At 34.5% G+C, this 20058-nt stretch overlaps 1 protein-coding gene across 11 annotated transcripts in view; it reads left to right on the top strand.

Moving 5' to 3' along the window:
* The window catches only part of OXR1 (oxidation resistance 1), a 447991-nt gene that overhangs the window by 381497 nt on the left and 46436 nt on the right, over nucleotides 1–20058 (top strand). For 9 of the 11 annotated variants that reach the window (XM_047724293.1, XM_047724292.1, XM_047724290.1 and 6 more), the window contains 4 exons: nucleotides 1940–2022; nucleotides 11652–11759; nucleotides 12686–12799; nucleotides 19155–19307. In XM_047724293.1, the coding sequence (XP_047580249.1) occupies nucleotides 1940–2022; nucleotides 11652–11759; nucleotides 12686–12799; nucleotides 19155–19307 (458 nt within the window). The remainder of the gene's footprint in view (nucleotides 1–1939; nucleotides 2023–11651; nucleotides 11760–12685; nucleotides 12800–19154; nucleotides 19308–20058) is intronic. The other 2 variants (XM_047724297.1, XM_047724298.1) reach the window with 1 other exon arrangement.

The raw sequence follows: 20058 nt of genomic DNA, 5'->3' as shown, positions 1-20058 counted from the left end.
CAAACTTCATTGTGATTAAATATTTAATGAACTCTTGGGATATTATAAAACACAAATTGAAAAACTTCAGTTAGGCAAAGTAAATGTACACTAATGGTTATTCCTAAAATCAGTTAAGGATGGATATATATTATTAGTTAAAAGTAATCTGTAATTATAAAAAAAAGTAATCTGTAATTATACCCTGCATTGCTTAAGTTTAAACAGCAAAATGAGGATAGTGTTTTTAGCTCCCTCTGCTGTTTATGAAAGAACAGAAATTATTATTTAAAACTTTTAAAATTGTTTTAGATTTAAAATGTTTTATCATAAAACAAATTAAAATATATGCTATTCATTGGAGGAAAAAGATTACAATAAAAAAATACTCATTTCCATAAGCGTTATATCATTTTGCATTCCTACCATAAATATAGAAGAATGCTGTTTTTTCTACAGCCAAACAATATGTAGTCAGGCTTTTGAATTTTTACCAATCTGATAGGTGAGGAATGGTATCTCAGTGAAGTTACATTTGCATTTCTCTAGTTACCAGTTAGATTGAAAATATTTTTATATGTTTAAGGGCCATTTTTATATTCTCTTTGAATTGTCTGATTATATGTTTTGCCTATTTTTCTGAGTTTTTACGTTTTTTCCACTCTCAGTTTTTAAGAATTCTGTAAATATTTAGGAAATAAAAGTGGGGAATGGGGCATAATGGCAGTTGCCCCCAGGGACATAATGGTTGAGCCATAATTCTTTGTCTGCTTTTCTTTATGGAAAATTAATAATGGTTTATGAAAATTGTGATAGTCTAGGTACAATTTAAGTTGGTGCTTCAGAACATTAGTTCTTTCAAACTGGATGCTTGCCATGGCAGGCTGTTAGGCACTGAGGAGGCATTGTGGAACAAAGCAAGCACAGTATTTTGTAGGTTACCATTTAGCGGAAGGGATTAAAAAGAGATAGAGACTTAAAAAGGAGTCAGATGCTATAGAAGGAGACATTCAAATGCTATGTGATCAATAACAGAGACTTGGGTTACCTTAGGTGATCAGGAATGTTTTAGGAGAGCTTTTTTAAGCACTGTGAAACGAACTGACTTTTTTGATATTCAGACTTATTAGTTCTATTATTAATGCTTTGTTAGAACTGTTTACCAAACTATCTTACTCAGTTTTGGTTTTTGTTTTTTAGAGATTGCTTTTATTCATTTCATATTATTTAGATAGGAGTGGTATTTATCAATTCAGTGTAATGGTTGTTGCATGAAGTATAGATGAGATTTTTTAAATGCGAAATTTAAAGTGAAACAGGTACCATAATCTTGGTGATAATGACATGTTCAAGTGAAATGCCTTGATAAGCAAGTAAAAAATATTTAGTACTTTATCTGAAATGAAATGCACTAAAGTTTATTTATATACAAAAGCATATCTTAATTTACTTTATGGTATATAAATAAGGACTTTAATAATTTGAAATAATTCCATAGAGAAGACTTCATCTTTAACTATGATTGTAGAAGTGGAGTTATTTTTTTCCTGTGAGGACTAATGTTACATTTTACAGACTTGGTTTGGTTTATAACAACAATAATAATAATATCTTCAAATATATAGTTAATTGTAATTAAGTTAGATAGGTTGAAAGAAATGATCCACAATTCAGTTTTTAATAACACTTAATATTCCTTTCACGACAGTTGCTTATGTTTTGAATTGACTTGCAGTTATTATAGTGTCTCATACTGGTCAGTTCTTCAAGCAAGCAAGCAAGCAAGAAGGTACATTTCCTTTTTCAGCAGTTGGTTGCATTTTAGAGCAGAGAATCCGAGGAAGCAAGCTGTAGTAGTAGTAAGTCTACTAGATAATTGCCCAGTGAGCTCTAATTAACAATCCTTGACATTGCTCTGGAAGGAAAACAAATTTAATAGTTTTACCTCATTTTCTTTCAGACACTGGCCAAAAGAAGACCTTAGACAAGAAAGATGGGAGACGAATGTCCTTTCAGAAACCTAAAGGAACTGTTGAGTATACAGTAAGTTACTGTCTTTGCAAGAGTATTATGTAAGACATTCTTTGTTTCTACTATAATAAATAAGACAAAGATTGTTAATTGCCTTATTTCAAAAATACTTGCCTTTCAGTAACTGTTTTATTAATAATACTTGAGTTTTTTTTTTCTTCTTTTTTTTTATTAATTTTATTTTTTATAAACATATAATATATTTTTATCCCCAGGGGTACAGGTCTGTGAATCACCAGGTTTACACACTTCACAGCACTCACCATAGCACATAACCTCCCCAGTGTCCATAATCCCACCCCCCTCCCAACCCCCCTCCCCCCATCAACCCTCAGTTTGTTTTGTGAGATTAAGAGTCACTTATGGTTTGCCTCCCTCCCAATTCCATCTTGTTTCATTTACTCTTCTCCTACCCCCTTAACCCCCCATGTTGCATCTCCTCTCCCTCATATCAGGGAGATCATATGATAGTTGTCTTTCTCCGATTGACTTATTTCGCTAAGCATGATACCCTCTAGTTCCATCCACGTCGTCGCAAATGGCAAGATTTCATTTCTTTTGATGGCTGCATAGTATTCCATTGTGTATATATACCACATCTTCTTTATCCATTCGTCTGTTGATGGACATCTAGGTTCTTTCCATAGTTTGGCTATTGTAGACATTGCTGCTATAAACATTCGGGTGCACGTGCCCCTTTGGATCACTACGTTTGTATCTTTAGGGTAAATACCCAGCAATTGCTGGGTCATAGGGTAGTTCTATTTTCAACATTTTGAGGAACCTCCATGCTGTTTTCCAGAGTGGTTGCACCAGCTTGCATTCCCACCAACGGTGTAGGAGGGTTCCCCTTTCTCCGCATCCTTGCCAGCATCTGTCATTTCCTGACTTGTTAATTTTAGCCATTCTGACTGGTGTGAGGTGATATCTCATTGTGGTTTTGATTTGTATTTCCCTGATGCCGAGGGATGTGGAGCACTTTTTCATGTGTCTGTTGACCATCTGGATGTCTTCTTTGCAGAAATGTCTGTTCATGTCTTCTGCCCATTTCTTGATTGGATTATTTGTTCTTTGGGTGTTGAGTTTGCTAAGTTCTTTATAGATTTTGGACACTAGCCCTTTATCTGATATGTCATTTGCAAATATCTTCTCCCATTCTGTCAGTTGTCTTTTGGTTTTGTTAACTGTTTCCTTTGCTGTGCAAAAGCTTTTGGTCTTGATAAAATCCCAATAGTTCATTTTTGCCCTTACTTCCCTTGCTTTTGGCGATGTTCCTAGGAAGATGTTGCTGCGGCTGAGGTCGAAGAGGTTGTTGCCTGTGTTCTCCTCAAGGATTTTGATGGATTCCTTTCTCACATTGAGATCCTTCATCCACTTTGAGTCTATTTTCGTGTGTGGTGTAAGGAAATGATCCAATTTCATTTTTCTGCATGTGGCTGTCCAATTTTCCCAACACCATTTATTGAAGAGGCTTTTTTCCATTGGACATTCTTTCCTGCTTTGTCGAAGATTAGTTGACCATAGAGTTGAGGGTCTATTTCTGGGCTCTCTATTCTGTTCCATTGATCTATGTGTCTGTTTTTGTGCCAGTACCATGCTGTCTTGATGATGACAGCTTTGTAATAGAGCTTGAAGTCCGGAATTGTGATGCCACCGACTTTGGCTTTCTTTTTCAATATTCCTTTGGCTATTCGAGGTCTTTTCTGGTTCCATATAAAGTTTAGGATTATTTGTTCCATTTCTTTGAAAAAAATGGATGGTACTTTGATAGGAATTGCATTAAATGTGTAGATTGCTTTAGGTAGCATAGACATTTTCACAATATTTATTCTTCCAATCCAGGAGCATGGAACATTTTTCCATTTCTTTGTGTCTTCCTCAATTTCTTTCATGAGTATTTTATAGTTTTCTGTGTATAGATTCTTAGTCTCTTTGGTTAGGTTTATTCCTAGGTATCTTATAGTTTTGGGTGCAATTATAAATGGGATGGACTCCTTAATTTCTCTTTTTTCTGTCTTGTTGTTGGTGTAGAGAAATGCAACTGATTTCTGTGCATTGATTTTATATCCTGACACTTTACTGAATTCCTGTACAAGTTCTAGCAGTTTTGGAGTGGAGTCTTTTGGGTTTTCCATATATAGTATCATATCATCTGCGAAGAGTGATAGTTTGACTTCTTCTTTGCCGATTTGGATGCCTTTAATTTCCTTTTGTTGTCTGATTGCTGAGGCTAGGACTTCTAGTACTATGTTGAATAGCAGTGGTGATAACGGACATCCCTGCTGTGTTCCTGACCTTAGCAGAAAAGCTTTCAGTTTTTCTCCATTGAGAATGATATTTGCGGTGGGTTTTTCATAGATGGCTTTGATAATATTGAGGTATGTGCCGTCTATCCCTACACTTTGAAGAGTTTTGATCAGGAAGGGATGCTGTACTTTGTCAAATGCTTTTTCAGCATCTATGGAGAGTATCATATGGTTCTTGTTCTTTCTTTTATTAATGTGTTATATCACATTGATTGATTTGCGGATGTTGAACCAGCCTTGCAGCCCTGGAATAAATCCCACTTGGTCGTGGTGAATAATCCTTTTAATGTACTGTTGAATCCTATTGGCTAGTATTTTGGCGAAAATTTTTGCATCTGTGTTCATCAAGGATATTGGTCTGTAGTTCTCCTTTTTGATGGGATCCTTGTCTGGTTTTGGGATCAAGGTGATGCTGGCCTCATAAAATGAGTTTGGAAGTTTTCCTTCCATTTCTATTTTTTGGAACAGTTTCAGGAGAATAGGAATTAGTTCTTCTTTAAATGTTTGGTAGAATTCCCCCGGGAACCCATCTGGCCCTGGGCTTTTGTTTGTTTGGAGATTTTTTATGACTGTTTCAATGTCCTTACTGCTTATGGGTCTGTTCAGGCTTTCTATTTCTTCCTGGTTCAGTTGTGGTAGTTTATATGTCTCTAGGAATGCATCCATTTCTTCCAGATTGTCAAATTTGTTGGCGTAGAGTTGCTCATAGTATGTTCTTATAATTGTCTGTATTTCTTTGGTGTTCGTTGTGATCTCCCCTCTTTCATTCATGATTTTATTTATTTGGGTCCTCTCTCTTTTCTTTTTGATAAGTCTGGCCAGGGGTTTATCAATCTTATTAATTCTTTCAAAGAACCAGCTCCTAGTTTCGTTGATTTGTTCTATTGTTTTTTTGGTTTTTGGTTTCTATTTCATTGATTTCTGCTCTGATCTTTATGATTTCTCTTCTCCTGCTGGGTTTAGGGTTTCTTTCTTGTTCTTTCTCCAGCTCCTTTAGGTGTAGGGTTGTGTACCTGAGACCTTTCTTGTTTCTTGAGAAAGGCTTGTACCGCTATATATTTTCCTCTCAGGACTGCCTTTGTTGTGTCCCACAGATTTTGAACCGTTGTGTTTTCATTATCATTTGTTTCCATGAATTTTTTCAATTCTTCTTTAATTTCCTGGTTGACCCATTCATTCTTTAGAATGAATTCTCCCCTCATGGTCCAGTAGCTGTTTGTCCCTCTTTTGCTCAGCTTCTTTATTCTCTGTCATTTGGTCTTCTATATCGCTAATTCTTTCTTCTGCCTCATTTATCCTAGCAGTGAGAGCCTCCATTTTTGATTGCACCTCATTAATAGTTTTTTTTTTATTTCAACTTGGTTAGATTTTAGTTCTTTTATTTCTCCAGAAAGGGCTTTTATATCTCCCGAGAGGGTTTCTCTAATATCTTCCATGCCTTTTTCGAGCCCGGCTAGAACCTTGAGAATCGTCATTCTGAACTCTGGATCTGACATATTACTGATTAGGTCCCTAGCCTTTGGTACTGCCTCTTGTTCTTTTTTTTGTGGTGAATTTTTCCGCCTTGTCATTTTGTCCAGATAAGAGTATATGAAGGAGCAAGTAAAATACTAAAAGGGTGGCAAGAACCCCAGGAAAATATGCTTTAGCCAAATTAGAAGAGATCCCAAATCGTGGGGGGGGGAGAAAGGGAATAAAAAGAGGTTCAGAAAGAAAGAAAAAAAATTAAAAAAAGAAAACCAATAAAGAAAAAGTATAAAAAGGAAAAAAATATATATATATATATTAGATAATATTAGTTAAAAATTAGTTTAAAATGTTAAAAAAGAAAAGGGTAAAACTTAAAAAAATTTAGCAGAAGAAGAAAAAAAAATTGAAAAAGAAAAGAAAAAAAAATTAATTTAACTGCAAGGCTAAAGAATCATGGGGAGAAAGCCATGAGTTCCGTGCTTTGCTTTCTCCTCCTCTGGAATTCTGCCGCTCTCCTTGGTATTGAACTGCACTCCTTGGTAGGTGAACTTGGTCCTGGCTGGGTTTCTTGTTGATCTTCTGGGGGAGGGGCCTATTGTAGAGATTCTCAAGCGTCTTTGCCCCAGGCGGAGTTGCACCGCCCTTACCCGGGGCCGGGCTGAGTAATCCGCTAGGGTTTGCTTTGCTTTCGGGAGCTTTTGTTCCCTGAGCGCTTTCCGTAGAGTTCCGGAGGACGGGAATGAAGATGGTGGCCTCCCAGTCTCCGGCCGGAGGAGCCGAGAGCCCGGGGCCCCACTCCTCAGCGCGCCCCCAGAGAACAGCGCCCAATGACTCCCGCCACCCTGGCCTCCGGCCGCGCTCTGAACTGACCGAGCCTGCGACCGGTTCAAGGCAACCCCGAGCTGAGAGTCACTCTTCGGCTCTGTCTCTGTAGCCGGCTTCCCCGTTCTAATACCTGTGAGCTCTGCGACACTCAGACACCCCCAATCCTTCTGTGACCCTGTGGGACCTGAGGCCGCACTGACCCCGCCTGGGCTTCACCCCAGTTAAGCCTCTGGAGTGATGTCCCTCAGAGGAACAGACTTTTAAAAGTCCCGATTTTGTGCTCCGTTGCTCTGCCGCTCACCGGGAGCCGGCCCCTCCCCCCGCGGTCTATCTTCCCGTCGCTTTGGATTCACTTCTCCGCCAGCCCTACCTTGCAGAAAGTGGTTGATTTTCTGTTTCTAGAGTTGCTGTTCTTCTTCTCTTCGATCTCCCGTTGGATTTGTAGGTGTTTGTAATCTTTAGATAAGCTATCTAGCTGATCTCCACTACCTGAAGTAGTCTCAGCCTGCTACTTCTCTGCCATCTTGACTCCTCCCCAATAATACTTGAGTTCTTAATTGTACTTTAGGTTTTATTTTTCCTTAAAGAGAAATTTTAAGTGTGATACAAAGACAGTTACCCAGCAAGTTTAATTTGTTGCAGATGGTAATTTATGGGGAGTCAAAATTCCTGTGTTGTAATAATTTTTATTAGATTAGGCTTTTAGGAAAATATTTACTCTCTTATAAATGTGATCTTCATTACATTCCCAGCAGTATTAAGTATAATGAAAATGGCAGATAGTATACTGAAAAGATAAATTGACATTTATCTTCCAGAATAACCTCTCACATGATTATTTGCACTGATTTATGGCTAAGTTTGTTTAGCTTTGATAGGGCACTTCTTTCTGTTTTCCAAATGACGTTCACATCTCTCTGGCAATCAGCTTTTTACATTTCTGGTTACTATGGAAAACTGAAGTGAGAAATTCACTTTAGTCTGTGGTGTAATGCTTATCTGATTATATATAATATTGTTTATTTACATAATGAAGCTATAAACAGTTATTTAACTGGCCTTATTTTTATGTTGTTTTGTGTTTTCTAATGTTACAACCATATTAAGAAGCAAATAGCAGTTTTAAACAATCTCTGCATTTGTGTCATGAAACCTTCCAGTCTTGATTTTATTTTCCATGTATCCTTAAAATTGTAAAAATTATCAAAAATTTGGTTTACACTTTATTTCTATATATTTTATAATTGATAATTTTGAGATTCTAAGTATTTTTTTAAAAGGTTGGGAATCAGATATTTAGGGTAGAATTATTTTTACCATCGAAAGAATCTTAAAGTATAAGTTCAATTGAGTGTGCTTGTACCTTCTCTGCATGATTGAGAAATTGAGAAAATAAGTTCAAACAGTAAAATAATGGGTCATGTAATTTAATGTATTCATTAGTGGTTTTTTTTGTTTGTTTTTTGTTTTTTTTTTTAGATTATTTATTTATTTATTTGACAGACAGAGATCACAAGTAGGCAGAGAAGCAGGCAGAGAGAGAGGAGGAAGCAGGCTCCCTGCTGATCAGAGAGCCTGATGCGGGGCTTGATCCCAGGACCCCGGGATCATGACCTGAGCCAAAGGCAGAGGCTTTAACCCACTGAGCCACCCAGGTGCCCCTATTCATTAGTGTTTATATAGGCATAAGATTATAGGCATGAGGCATATGATGTTATCTACACATGTAATAATGCGATTGTGAAGCATTGTAAAGGTGTAGTTCATTTTGAATTTAGGAGTTTACCATTCTTATAATTCAATAAAACTTGTGTTCTCTGTAACAGAATTAAATTGAAATTAAGAACCATTATTTTATGGGGGGAGTAGTTGAAACTTGAAATTACATTTTTCCTTAACGTTACAAATGACCTTTCAGGAATAATCAAGTATTACCCAGAAAAGTTATAAAACATCCTCTTGCAGGTCTTTGTTTAGACTTTTACTCCCTGTTTTTTAGTCTATTCCTTATGCCAAATCCTAGAAGAAAGTAAGAAGTGTATTTCTATTTCTAAAGTCTGAATAAAATTTTATTGTCTTATATTCTATCCTTATGACCTTTTTATAAAACTTTCATATAACATCTTTATATAAAATATTTATATAGCATGATTTTTATATTTAGAAAAAAATCTATTTCCTCAGTATTTCTCTTAAAATAAAACTTTTGATATCATAATGTGCTCTCAGAATTTGTTCTGAAATATTTGCGATCTAGCTTAAATATATTTTATGCACCTAAATATAGTATAAATCAATCACTGTATTTACATAGCTTTAAAATTAAAATAATTTATATATACATATATGTATGTATATAAACACACATACATTATGTTTTTAATTGTGAAATCACTTTCAGTAAGAATCAAAAATAGATCTTGAAAATGCTATACATTGTCATTTTCTTCCTAATTAATTTAATATTTGTATACCTTTCTAATGAAAGAGCCTTTTCGAAGGGACTAATGATTTTCTAATTATCAAACCCAGAGGCCTTTCCTTTGTTGCTTTTTGCTCATTGTTCCTTCTTTCTGGTTTCTGGTTTTTCTTCTTCTTAACAGTTGTTTTCAGTGAGGATCTGGGAATGAATAATCAAGCGATGTCTGAAAGTCTTCACTGCACCTTCATTCCTCTTAGTTGACCTGTCTATATAGATTATCAGGTTGACAGTTTTCTGACAGCTGTTTTAATCCATTGTCTTACGTCCCTCTGTTGCCTTTTTAGTTTTATTCATTTCTAGGCAGTCTTCTCTTTTTGTTTTTGGAGTTTGCCCTTTTTTCTTTATATAGTTCTGCAGTGCCACTGTAATAAGTCCTGATTCAGACAAATTTTTACTTACTGTGTTTCTTCAGTCTGAGGAGATTGTCATTCATGGTTCTGGAACATTATCACCCATCATTTCTTAGGGTATGTCTCGTTTTTCCTCTATTTATTCTTGAAACTAATTGGACTATGTTTCATTGCCCTGGTATTCTTGCTGTCATTTTTACTGTATCCTCCTCTCTTTTACTGGCTGTTCTACTCTTCTTGATTCCAAATATAAGTGGTCCCTTGTTTCTTTCACTTTTCCATTTATAATCTATTATAGATCTTAAGAACTTTACTATATAAACTATGTGAAGTGAACCTCCAGTTTTTTTCTATTCTCACCTTCCTAGATGCTTGTATTTTCTACTTTCATTTGATAGTTACCAAATTGTAGCAAACCTCTTACCAATTTCTCCATCCTTGTCCAATGCTTGATTTTCTTTTTTTTTGTTTCCCTTCAGTCTGTTATTCATCCAGATTGGAACTTTGAGATTCACCATCTGTTGCTTGTTACCATTTGCTCCCCTGACCTGCTGCTGCTACTACTACCATCATCACAACCTCATTCATTCCATGAATGCTTTCTTGAGTCTTACTTGGAAACCTTATACACCTTAATCTCTCTTTATATTTCTGTTACTTTTAACCTCATTTACTGCAGTAGTGTTAAGTTGGTTTTTCTGCATCTATTCTCTTTTCCCCTTAATCCTAGACCTGTTGTCACTCAAGCTATATATCTTCTTTGCTTTATAACTATTGGTGTCTTTTATTACTTTCCTCACTCCATTTAATAAGATCATTGTGAGGATAAAATGCGAGATAATATGAAAGTATTTTGTAAACTTAGAGATGTTACTGCCAAGTAAAATTTGTTTATAGAGAGCTTCTACATATATTATCTCTGTAGGGTAAGTGATAGATCCTCTCATTACATAGATGAGAAAATTTGCGTAAAAGAAAGGAAACAAAACTATTCAATTATTATCTCATGTATTTGTCACACATTTAGTTTTATATAACCCTTAAAGGAAAACTACATATTTATTTTTTTTACATTACATGCATATCTATTTTTCTTGACTTTGAAAGTGTTCTCCAGCCTAATTCTAAATGCCTTTCTAATCTCATCCTTTTTCAGAATTAACACTAGTTACTCACCTTCCTAAAGTCCTAAACTCATTAGTGTACTCTGGGTGAATTGGGAGGAAGAAATAGTATCACCCAAAAAGTGTGGTGTACTTTTTTTGTCTCCTAACATGTCAGTCCTGTTCTTCACTTTGAATGTTCTTTCCCTTCTCTCTTCTTCTCAAATTCCTATTCCTTCTTCAAAATCCAGCTTTTAAATATTTTTAATACAATCTTTCCTGGACAATTTGGAGCAAATATGGTACACTATCCATACTCAGAACTTCTGTTATATTTGTCGTTTCATTTAAATTGCTCTTCATCTCATATAACCTTTTTGGTCTTTCTTATTTTCCAACTAGATTGTAAATCCCTTGTGCACTAAAACCACTTAGATGCACTTGATTTTATCCTACAGAGCTGTCATAATGCCTTATGTATAGAGGACTCTGAAGGACTATATTGACTGATCTAGTGACTTTTTCTTTCAGGGAAATTGGCAAAATCCCATGACTTAAGATTTCTATAAATACAATCATTAAAGGATATTAATGATTTGGAAGCAGATTACTTTGGTTCAAATATGTTTTCTAATTTATATAATTGAATGAAAGGATGTGTATGTAAAGATCATTAGAAATATCATCTTCAGTTTGATACAGGCATACTTTGCTAAAATAGACTTTGTATGTTTCTAGGTTCCATATGTTTTAGAAACAATTCAAAGGAATAATATATTTTAGAGCCTTTGTAAGATAAAAATCATTTGTGTTTTGTAAGTTATATTTTGTATTTGGAAATTACTTGAAGTAGAGGCCCACATATAATTGTGATATATTATGATAAAGCATATACACTGTATAATAATAAGTTGAGGCCATTTGATAACAAAGCACAAAATTTCTTAAGTTAATTAAAGATGGAAAGATGGAAATTATCTAAAGATGGAAAACACCACTTGTTAATGAAATGTGAGATTGGTCCGCAGACATCTTAATAATATTAAACCTCGTGATTTAGTTTTTCTGTTTTAACAGATTCAAATTTATTTTTTCTTTCAAACAGGTTGAATCAAGGGATTCTTTGAATAGTATAGCCCTGAAATTTGATACAACGCCCAACGAACTTGTTCAGTTAAATAAGTTATTCTCCCGAGCAGTTGTTACTGGACAGGTATCTTATTTTAATTCATTGGAATTTAGAAGCATTCAGTAGCAACACAGAAAGTATCTACTGCAGTATAGTTAATAATATAGAAAATATAGGAATCATTTTATGCATGCTTTGAACAAATCATATTGTCTCTAGAAGAGAAAGTGGTCACATATCTATATTAATTTTTCTTAGTAATTGGAAATTACTAAGATTGATAATTGTGAATTATCTTTTCAAATGTAATTTTAAAGAGCTTATTACGATATTCAAAGCAATACATGTACATGATAAAAAATTTTAAATTATCCCATCTCAGACTTCCAGTTTCCTTTTCCAGAAGCAATCACATTTGCAGTTTGTATCCTCTTTCAGAAATATTCTAGCCTTTCCTTTTTTTTAAAATCTAACTTTGATTATTAGAAAATGTTTTATTTAAGTATGGCTTGACCTCAAACTTTTTCATGTGTAGGTATTATTGACTGTATAGATATATTAACAAAGCACAGTAAGCTTTAGACTGTTTCAGTTCCTTTGTTATTATAGATATTGCTGTTGGGAACACTCCTCTACATCTTTTTCTCTTTTTTATATACAGACATTTCTATAAAATCCTAGAAGTAAAATTGCTGAGTTAAATGATATATGCATCTTAAATTTTGCCAGCTATTACCAGATTGTCATCTAAGATGAACACCCAGAGTACATGAGAATTATTGTTTCCCCACCCTATCTTTGACAGTATTTATTATCAAACTTGTCTAAATTGAATTTGAATCTTTTTTTACTGTTAGAATTTTTGAGTAAAAAATATTCTTTTAATTTAAAGATTTTTATTTTTTCTGTTTATTGGTGAAGATCATTGTTAATGGTACTTGCTTTTAGAACCCCATTCAGTTACTGATATTTCAGTTTGACTGAATTTTTATGTGAATACTTTCTTGAAGGTTTTATATGTTCCTGATCCTGAATATGTCTCCAGTGTTGAGAGCTCTCCATCTCTAAGCCCTATAAGTCCTCTGTCGCCAACATCTTCTGAGGCTGAATTTGATAAGGCCACTGTAAGTATCTTTTTTCAAAGATAGCTATGAAGAAATCTCACTATATATGTACATATCATCATGATTTTTTATCCTGCTTTGACTATGGTTAAAACAAAATTTCCCCTTTTTATTTTGCTACATAAATTTATAAATTTCTGTTTTTAAAGGGAATATTCTTATTAAACCAGACAGCTTAAATTAATTTAATAATAAAATGAATTATATTAATTTAATTATTTTTTTTAATTGGTCGTGGTCCAGATATTCATCAACATTCTCTTACAAATACCATATAATAATTTAAGTAAAGAAGGAGTTTTACCTAATAAGCATGACGGTAACATGATAGGAAGTCCATGTCCTGTTGGATTTTTCTTTCAGTTTTCTCTATTTCTACAGCAGTTAGAACTCTTGAGTTTATTTTCTTTTTTTTTTTCTTTAAAGATTTTATTTATTTGAAAAAGAGAGAAAGAGAGTGCACAAGCAGGGGAAAGGGGCAGAGAGATAAGCTGACTGTAGGGAGAAGCTGAGCAGAGTCTGATGTGATGCAGTACTCTATCCCAGGACCCTGGGATCTTGACCTGAGCTGAAGGCAGTCACTTAACTGACTGAGCCACCTGGATGCCCCTGATACACTGCCTTTTAAAAAAAAATCCCATCATCTTAATCATTCTTCTAAGTATTTTGAGTAATTAATAGTGGATTAATTTACCTAGATTTTACGGAATGTTTTGTATAAGTTACATTTTATAAATGAATTTTAAAGACCCAAACTGTATTTAATAATTTTAATTAAAATCTCTCTGAAAGAAATTATATTTTTTACCTTTTTATGTAAATTAATCATAATTTTTCCTTTTTTATGACCCAATGATTATGTTTACATATAAAAGTCTATTCCTCTATTAAATGACTAGATTCCTGTGGGAGAGTCTTTTTTTTTTTTTTTTTAAAGATTTATTTATTTATTTGACAGACAGAAATCACAAGGAGGCAAAGAGGCAGGCAGAGAGAGAGGAGGAAGTAGGCTCCCTGCTGAGCAGAGAGCCCGATGCAGGGCTCGATCCAAGGACCCTGGGATTACGACCCGAGCTGAAGGCAGAGGCTTTAACCCACTGAGCCACCCAGGTGCCCCCTTTGGGAGAGTCTTCTGTGTTGTCTTGCCTACTTTAGGAGGCATCTTCTTTTCTCTGCCCCAGTTTGCACTCAAAGTTTAAGATACCGAATGACCTATGGGTAACAAAACACAAGTCATTAATATTAATTTGCCTACAAATTATTAGATCCTAAGCTATATTGTTAAACTAGTTCCACTTCTTTCATGGAGTAAAGTACATGAAATACTGTTAATTCTTTTTCTCCTTGTCCAGGGGCTTTTAGTATGTGTTTGGGTGTGTTTGTGTGTGAGAGAGTAAGAGAAGTAGGGTCATTTTCCAAATATTTATTTGTTGGATATGTTATTTGTATAAATACATCAGCACTGTACTTTAGAATGCAGTCTCATAAAAGGAATATATTACATTTTTCACCATTGATGAGAGCAGAAGTCAGGTTCTAATGAGTAGGTAGTGCTGGACCAGATGATGTAAGAATACTTTTTTGAACATAGCCATGCCATTCTCCCATAACATAAATTGCTGTACTCATAAGCAGTTTAACAACAAAGGAGAGCAATGTAGCCTTAGGTTAATTTTCCCTCTTTTTCAAATCCTAAAGCAGAATTGTGAAAACTTGACTGTAGCATCCTGCCTGACTAAAACACCCGTAGGGTCCTTTTCTGTCCCTCATCTTTAACCCAAATGTTATTACCAACTAGCTTTCTTGAAAGGTGTAAGATCACAAAGAAGAGAATGCTAAAAGGGAGCAACAAAGCCTCCTTTGTGAAAATGGTCTCTTCCTCACTTTTGCCATGTTACTGGGAGAGAGGGAAAGAATGACCTTTTAATGAATGACCTTTTAATCTGTAGTGACTCAGATGCTGTCAGAGATGCCCAGAAAGTATCCTCTAATATGACTGGTCATATGAATAAATTTTTTCTCCCTAGGATGAATCCAGGAAGGACTTGAGAAACACTGACTTCTAGTTTTCCCTTTCCCTGGGTGATAGTCATCACCTGCTAGAGATTGTAGGCAATAGTTAAAAATAATTCTTTTGAACAGTAATTTTATTAACTTTAGTTTCATTTTGGTTTAATTACATTTTGTTTTTTTACCTAGGAATATATTCATTACTAGATTTACAAGATAAAATACTCCTATATAACTTTCTACGTATCTCTACTGTTTATATCTCCATATATAGTTATTGGATTTAGGTCTCCCATTCTAAGTCCCTTAGAAGCAAGGATATTATGTTTTATTAAATATAATTCATGTTTGTATTACAGTAATTAAAATGTTTATTAGTACTGTTACATGCTTTTCCAGAAATAGTCAGAGTTTATAATTCTAATAAGCACCCATAGGTTTCTTTGATGTTCAGCTCTGTAGTAGCTTGCCATGGAGGCTAAAATATTATGTTCCTGGCTTTGTTAGCATAAAGGATCCCAGTGGGGTTTTTTTGGGTAATTTATTTCAAAATAAAAATATTATTTTTGAGAATTTCCAGGGCAAGTAGTTTTTACCCATTTTTTTCTTCACATATTGATGAAGAAACATAGAAGGTAGAACCAGTGTAAGAGCAAATAAGAAACGGCTAAAATTTACCATGTGTCAGGTACAATTCTAAGTACTTTGAAAGTATTGTCATTTATTCCTGACCTCAAACTTAGGAGATACAGCACTTGGCCTGGCTGTTTTTGTTTTCTCCTCTAGACCCATTCTACACCCTCCTTTGGGCTTTAGACTACATCAGTGGGCTCCCTTGACCTTTTGCTTCTCTTAGTTTTGGTCTTTCAAGACCGCTGACAGAAGATGAGAGAAAGGAACAAGAGGGGGGCTTATTTATTTATTTATTCTCTTAGCTCCCTCCCTGTAAGGTCACTTCAGAGTGTGGCTACATGCTTTGACCTCTCATCTCATCAGACATAGAGCCCTCTGTCTCTGTGGTATCTGTTTCTTCCCTTTAGGCCTATGGGTAATAAGGACACCTCTGTTGTTTGCCCTGGATTTTTGTATACACTGCATAATATCTTTGTAAACTGTTTCATTTTTAAACTATTTAAATTAATTCAAGTTGATGTGCTATCTGTTTCTTCCAGTACCTGACCAGTCACAGTGTTTATTTTACATATAAGGAAACTGTCTAAGTTCCTTCAGTTAGCTAGTAGCTGAGTTAGGATTCCAACCCAGGTAGTCTGGTTCAGAGCCTGTGTTCTTTATTGACCACTTCATAGCTGGAAAAATCATAATGTATAATATTTAATCATCTTGTACAAAAAAAGATGACCATAAGTCAGCCTTTTTGCTTCACTTGTTCTAGTGATGCTTTGTTTTTGCACATTTGACATTTGGGACACTGACTGAGGCTCATTAGATAAATATTTATACTTAAGTATTTTTAAGGACCTTTCTGTCCCTAGTGGCTAAAACAGAATTGCGCAGAGAAATCTCAGAAAGCACGCAGGAGCTTCAAAATCACTGCATTAAGAATCAGAATCTAAAAAAATTCAAAATTAAAAAAAAAAGCATCAGAATCTATAAATACCAACAAAACCAGCTACATAGACATACTGATATTTTGGGTGGTAATGTACATGTATGTAAGTTATGATGAGATCTAATTACAATTCCTCTCTAAGCATTGCTTTTTTTTTTTTTAATGTACTCTTATGTGCTTATGTGCTATACTTTGAGCATTTACTAAGCTAATCTCATGTATTCTTTTTAATAGGATTACACTGCCAAATCGGGATTGCTATAGATACTGAGTTGTAGAATTTGAGACTTTGAGGGAACCTAAGCGATCATGTTGTTCAACGAGGTATTATCTTCATATAAGGAAAGCATTTGACAGTGTTTCTTGATACAGTCTTTGCGAATGATTAGGTTACATAGTAGGTAATGTTGTCAACTGGCAGTAACTGAAGAGTCAAAATTTATTGATAGCTTTGTACCAGCTTGCAGAGGGCCTTCCATTGGCTCTGGAATTGGCTTTTAGTCCCTTTGCACATTTATCAGTTGTTTAGAAAAATATTTGAAAGGTAAGGTGTAAGTATTGCAGTGAAGCTCACTAGTTCAAATGTTGATAGCGTGGCTTTTACATATCAGCTTCGTCTTACTCATTGGGCAAGTTACTGAACATGGCTAACCATAGTGCCCTTTAAACTTAAGGTAATAATATATATACCTAATATGAGTGATTTGAAAGTAAAATGAAATGGTTCATGTAACACTTAAATATAACAAATAGTCATAAGTTTCCATTAATGTTGTTGTTACTAATACCTCGTTTTAAATGATCTGTGCTGAATGAATTTATGAATCATATAAAACTCAGGTAAGATAATTACCAGAGAAAAGAGGATAAGTGTAAAGTTATTAGTTTGTATTATAAAATAAAAAGATTGAGAACTTTGTTAATAGATATTAATGATTGAACAGTGTCATGCATCTTTTACAATCTAATTCCATTTAGGTTTTTAAAAATGCATTCATAGTATATTAAATATAATTGTTTTGCCATATTCTGTACTGCTCTTCATTCAAAAAATATCTGTTGGATATCTCTTAGGAGAAAGGGAATAAAATTTAGAAAGGAAGTCTAAAATTTTGTCCTCATACAGACTTAAAGAGTTAGATCCATTTATTGAAATAGAAAAAGTTATGTTAAAATTTGAGAGTGCTTTTCAAGTATCTCAAAATCTTTAAGATTGAAGAGGAGACATTCTTGTTTATTATTTCAAAAGGCCAATTCAGCACTATCCAAAGTGCCAGTTTTCAGCTCAAAGCTCTGAAGAACCTTGGTACTATGAGCACTATTCTATAAGGCGTTGTTCATCTATTCAGGAAGTATAAAATGCCTCTAGAGGTATTTAAGACAAAGAATAAAGGACATTTGTCTAGCCTTCCTACACTGTATAGGATGTTGAACTTCGGGGGGAACCCATGAGTTCTAGGGGGTCTGTGAACTTGGATATAAACAACTTTAAGTGAATTATAATGAAATATATTTTTCTAAAATTAAGAATATAAACAAACTATAGAGTAGCACCATGCATACCTGTGACTTTGTCCCCAGTAGAACTCACAAATATTTTCAAATCATTTTTGAGTTCTAGATATTAAAAATTCTGTTTATAGCCATATAGTTCAAATTATGATTATCAGTCAACACTAGATTTTATTAATGTTTAATAAAGGATATATGTGTCAACTATATATATAACTATTATAAATATGAATAAAATTATAACTAAATTTTAAATGTTTTGATAATTGTGTTTCATTATAATTGTTTTTCTTCGTAATCCTATATTTTAAGTATTCAGAATTTGTTCTGAGAAGGGAGTCCTTAGTCTTCACTGTGAGAATGGTCCATGGCATTAAACAAAGTCAAGATTCTGTGATCTAACCAATTACTACTTTATACAGTGGTATTGATAAACTTTGTAGCATAATATTTTAAACGGCTCTTCCAGTGAATGGAATACCTAAGTATCACAGACAAGCACTCTGTCTTTTCTCTGTTCCTAACACCTGAAGGATTTAGTAAACTGTCTCCTTAGGAGCAATTGAGAGAGAGTGTGTGTGTGTTTGTGTGTGTGTAGTGTGCGGGTACAAGAGATGTAGTTTTCACATTTTCCAGATTATCCATTTATCCATAAATATATATCCCATTAAGAAATCATTGAAAATATAAGTTTAAGCTCTGTTAGAGATCTTTATTGAATGTGAACACAGTGCCATTCTTTCCTATTTCTTTTTATTTAAGAATATTTTGGGGCACCTAGGTGGCTCAGTGGGTTAAAGCCTCTGCCTTTGGCTCGGGTCATGATCTCAGGGTCCTTGGATCGAGCCCCTTCCTCCCCACCTGCCTCTCTGCCTACTTGTGATCTCTGTCAAATGAATAAATAAAATCTTTAAAAAAAAAAAAAAAGAATATTTTGAGAGGTGCCTGGGTGGCTCCGTCGGTTAACAGTCTACCTTCGGCTCACGTTGTGATCCTGGAGTCCTGGGATCAAGCCTCGTGTTAGGCTCTCTGCTCAGTGGGGAGTTTGCTTCTCCCTCTTCCTCCTCCTTTCCTCCCGCCTCATGCTTGCTTGCTTTCTCTTTCCCTCAAATAAATAAAAATCTTAAAAAAAAAAATAAAGTATTTTGAGCTGACATCCAAGAATGTGATGAGAATTGGGGAAAACTTCATTTGGCTTTAATAATGTGCTAATTTAATTTTTATTTAGTTCTCTGATGTGCCTTTATTATTATTTTTTTAAAGAATCCTGACGTAGTCCACCCAAAAGAAGCAACTCCCTTATCTACTTTTACTGGTATTCGACCTGCACGAGTTGTATCTTCAACTTCTGAGGAAGAAGAAGCATTTACTGAGAAATTTCTTAAAATTAATTGCAAATATATTACCAGTGGCAAGGTAATGAATAGTACTTTAGAAAAAAAATTTAATCATGCTTTACTGAAATATTACAATATGGCATTTGCATTTTAAGTTGTCAGTATCAGCAATGGCTTGAATATTTGAAGATAGTGGTGGAAATACTAGTTCGAGTTAGTTTGGACCTTGCTTATAACTAACTTAGAATGTGGTGGTCTTTTGCAGTTGTTAAAGGTAATGGGATATAAATTTACTGTAATAGAGTAAGCTGATTTGCTCTTGGTAGAGTATTTCAAAAAACTGACATAAAATGACCACTGCTGGGCACTGTTCGGAATGGTAACTCTTACAAACTTGGTGTAACACACAAAAGGAAAATAACTACTATTTATTACTTACTATATGCCAGAGGCTGTGTGAGGTATTTTAAGTATTTCATCAACTCAGAATAGCCTACAAAGTCGGTGGTTCTATTCCATCTTCACAGGAAAAAAAAATTTTTTTTCAGAAAAGGTTAATAAGTCCAAGGTTTCTCTATCAGGGCAAGAATTCAATCCCAATGTGAATATATGTTTTATCTTTCCACACCTGCTGCTTTTTCTAAACAAAGAACTTTCAGCGTGCAGAGAGAATATAGTAAAGTAACACAGAATTGGAGAATAAACTCCAGATAGTGTTTAGAAAGTAACTATAGTATGTTACCAACTTAAGTCATATATGGTTTTCTTTTTCTCTCAGAACTTTAAAGATGTTTCTTTCAGAACTCCAATGTTTTCTGACTTGGCACAGT

The sequence above is a fragment of the Lutra lutra genome, chromosome 4 (assembly GCF_902655055.1).
Source record: "Lutra lutra chromosome 4, mLutLut1.2, whole genome shotgun sequence".
Classification (NCBI taxonomy): domain Eukaryota; kingdom Metazoa; phylum Chordata; class Mammalia; order Carnivora; family Mustelidae; genus Lutra; species Lutra lutra.
Note: the sequence above shows the minus strand (reverse complement) of the source record. Positions and strands in the feature narration are given on the sequence as shown.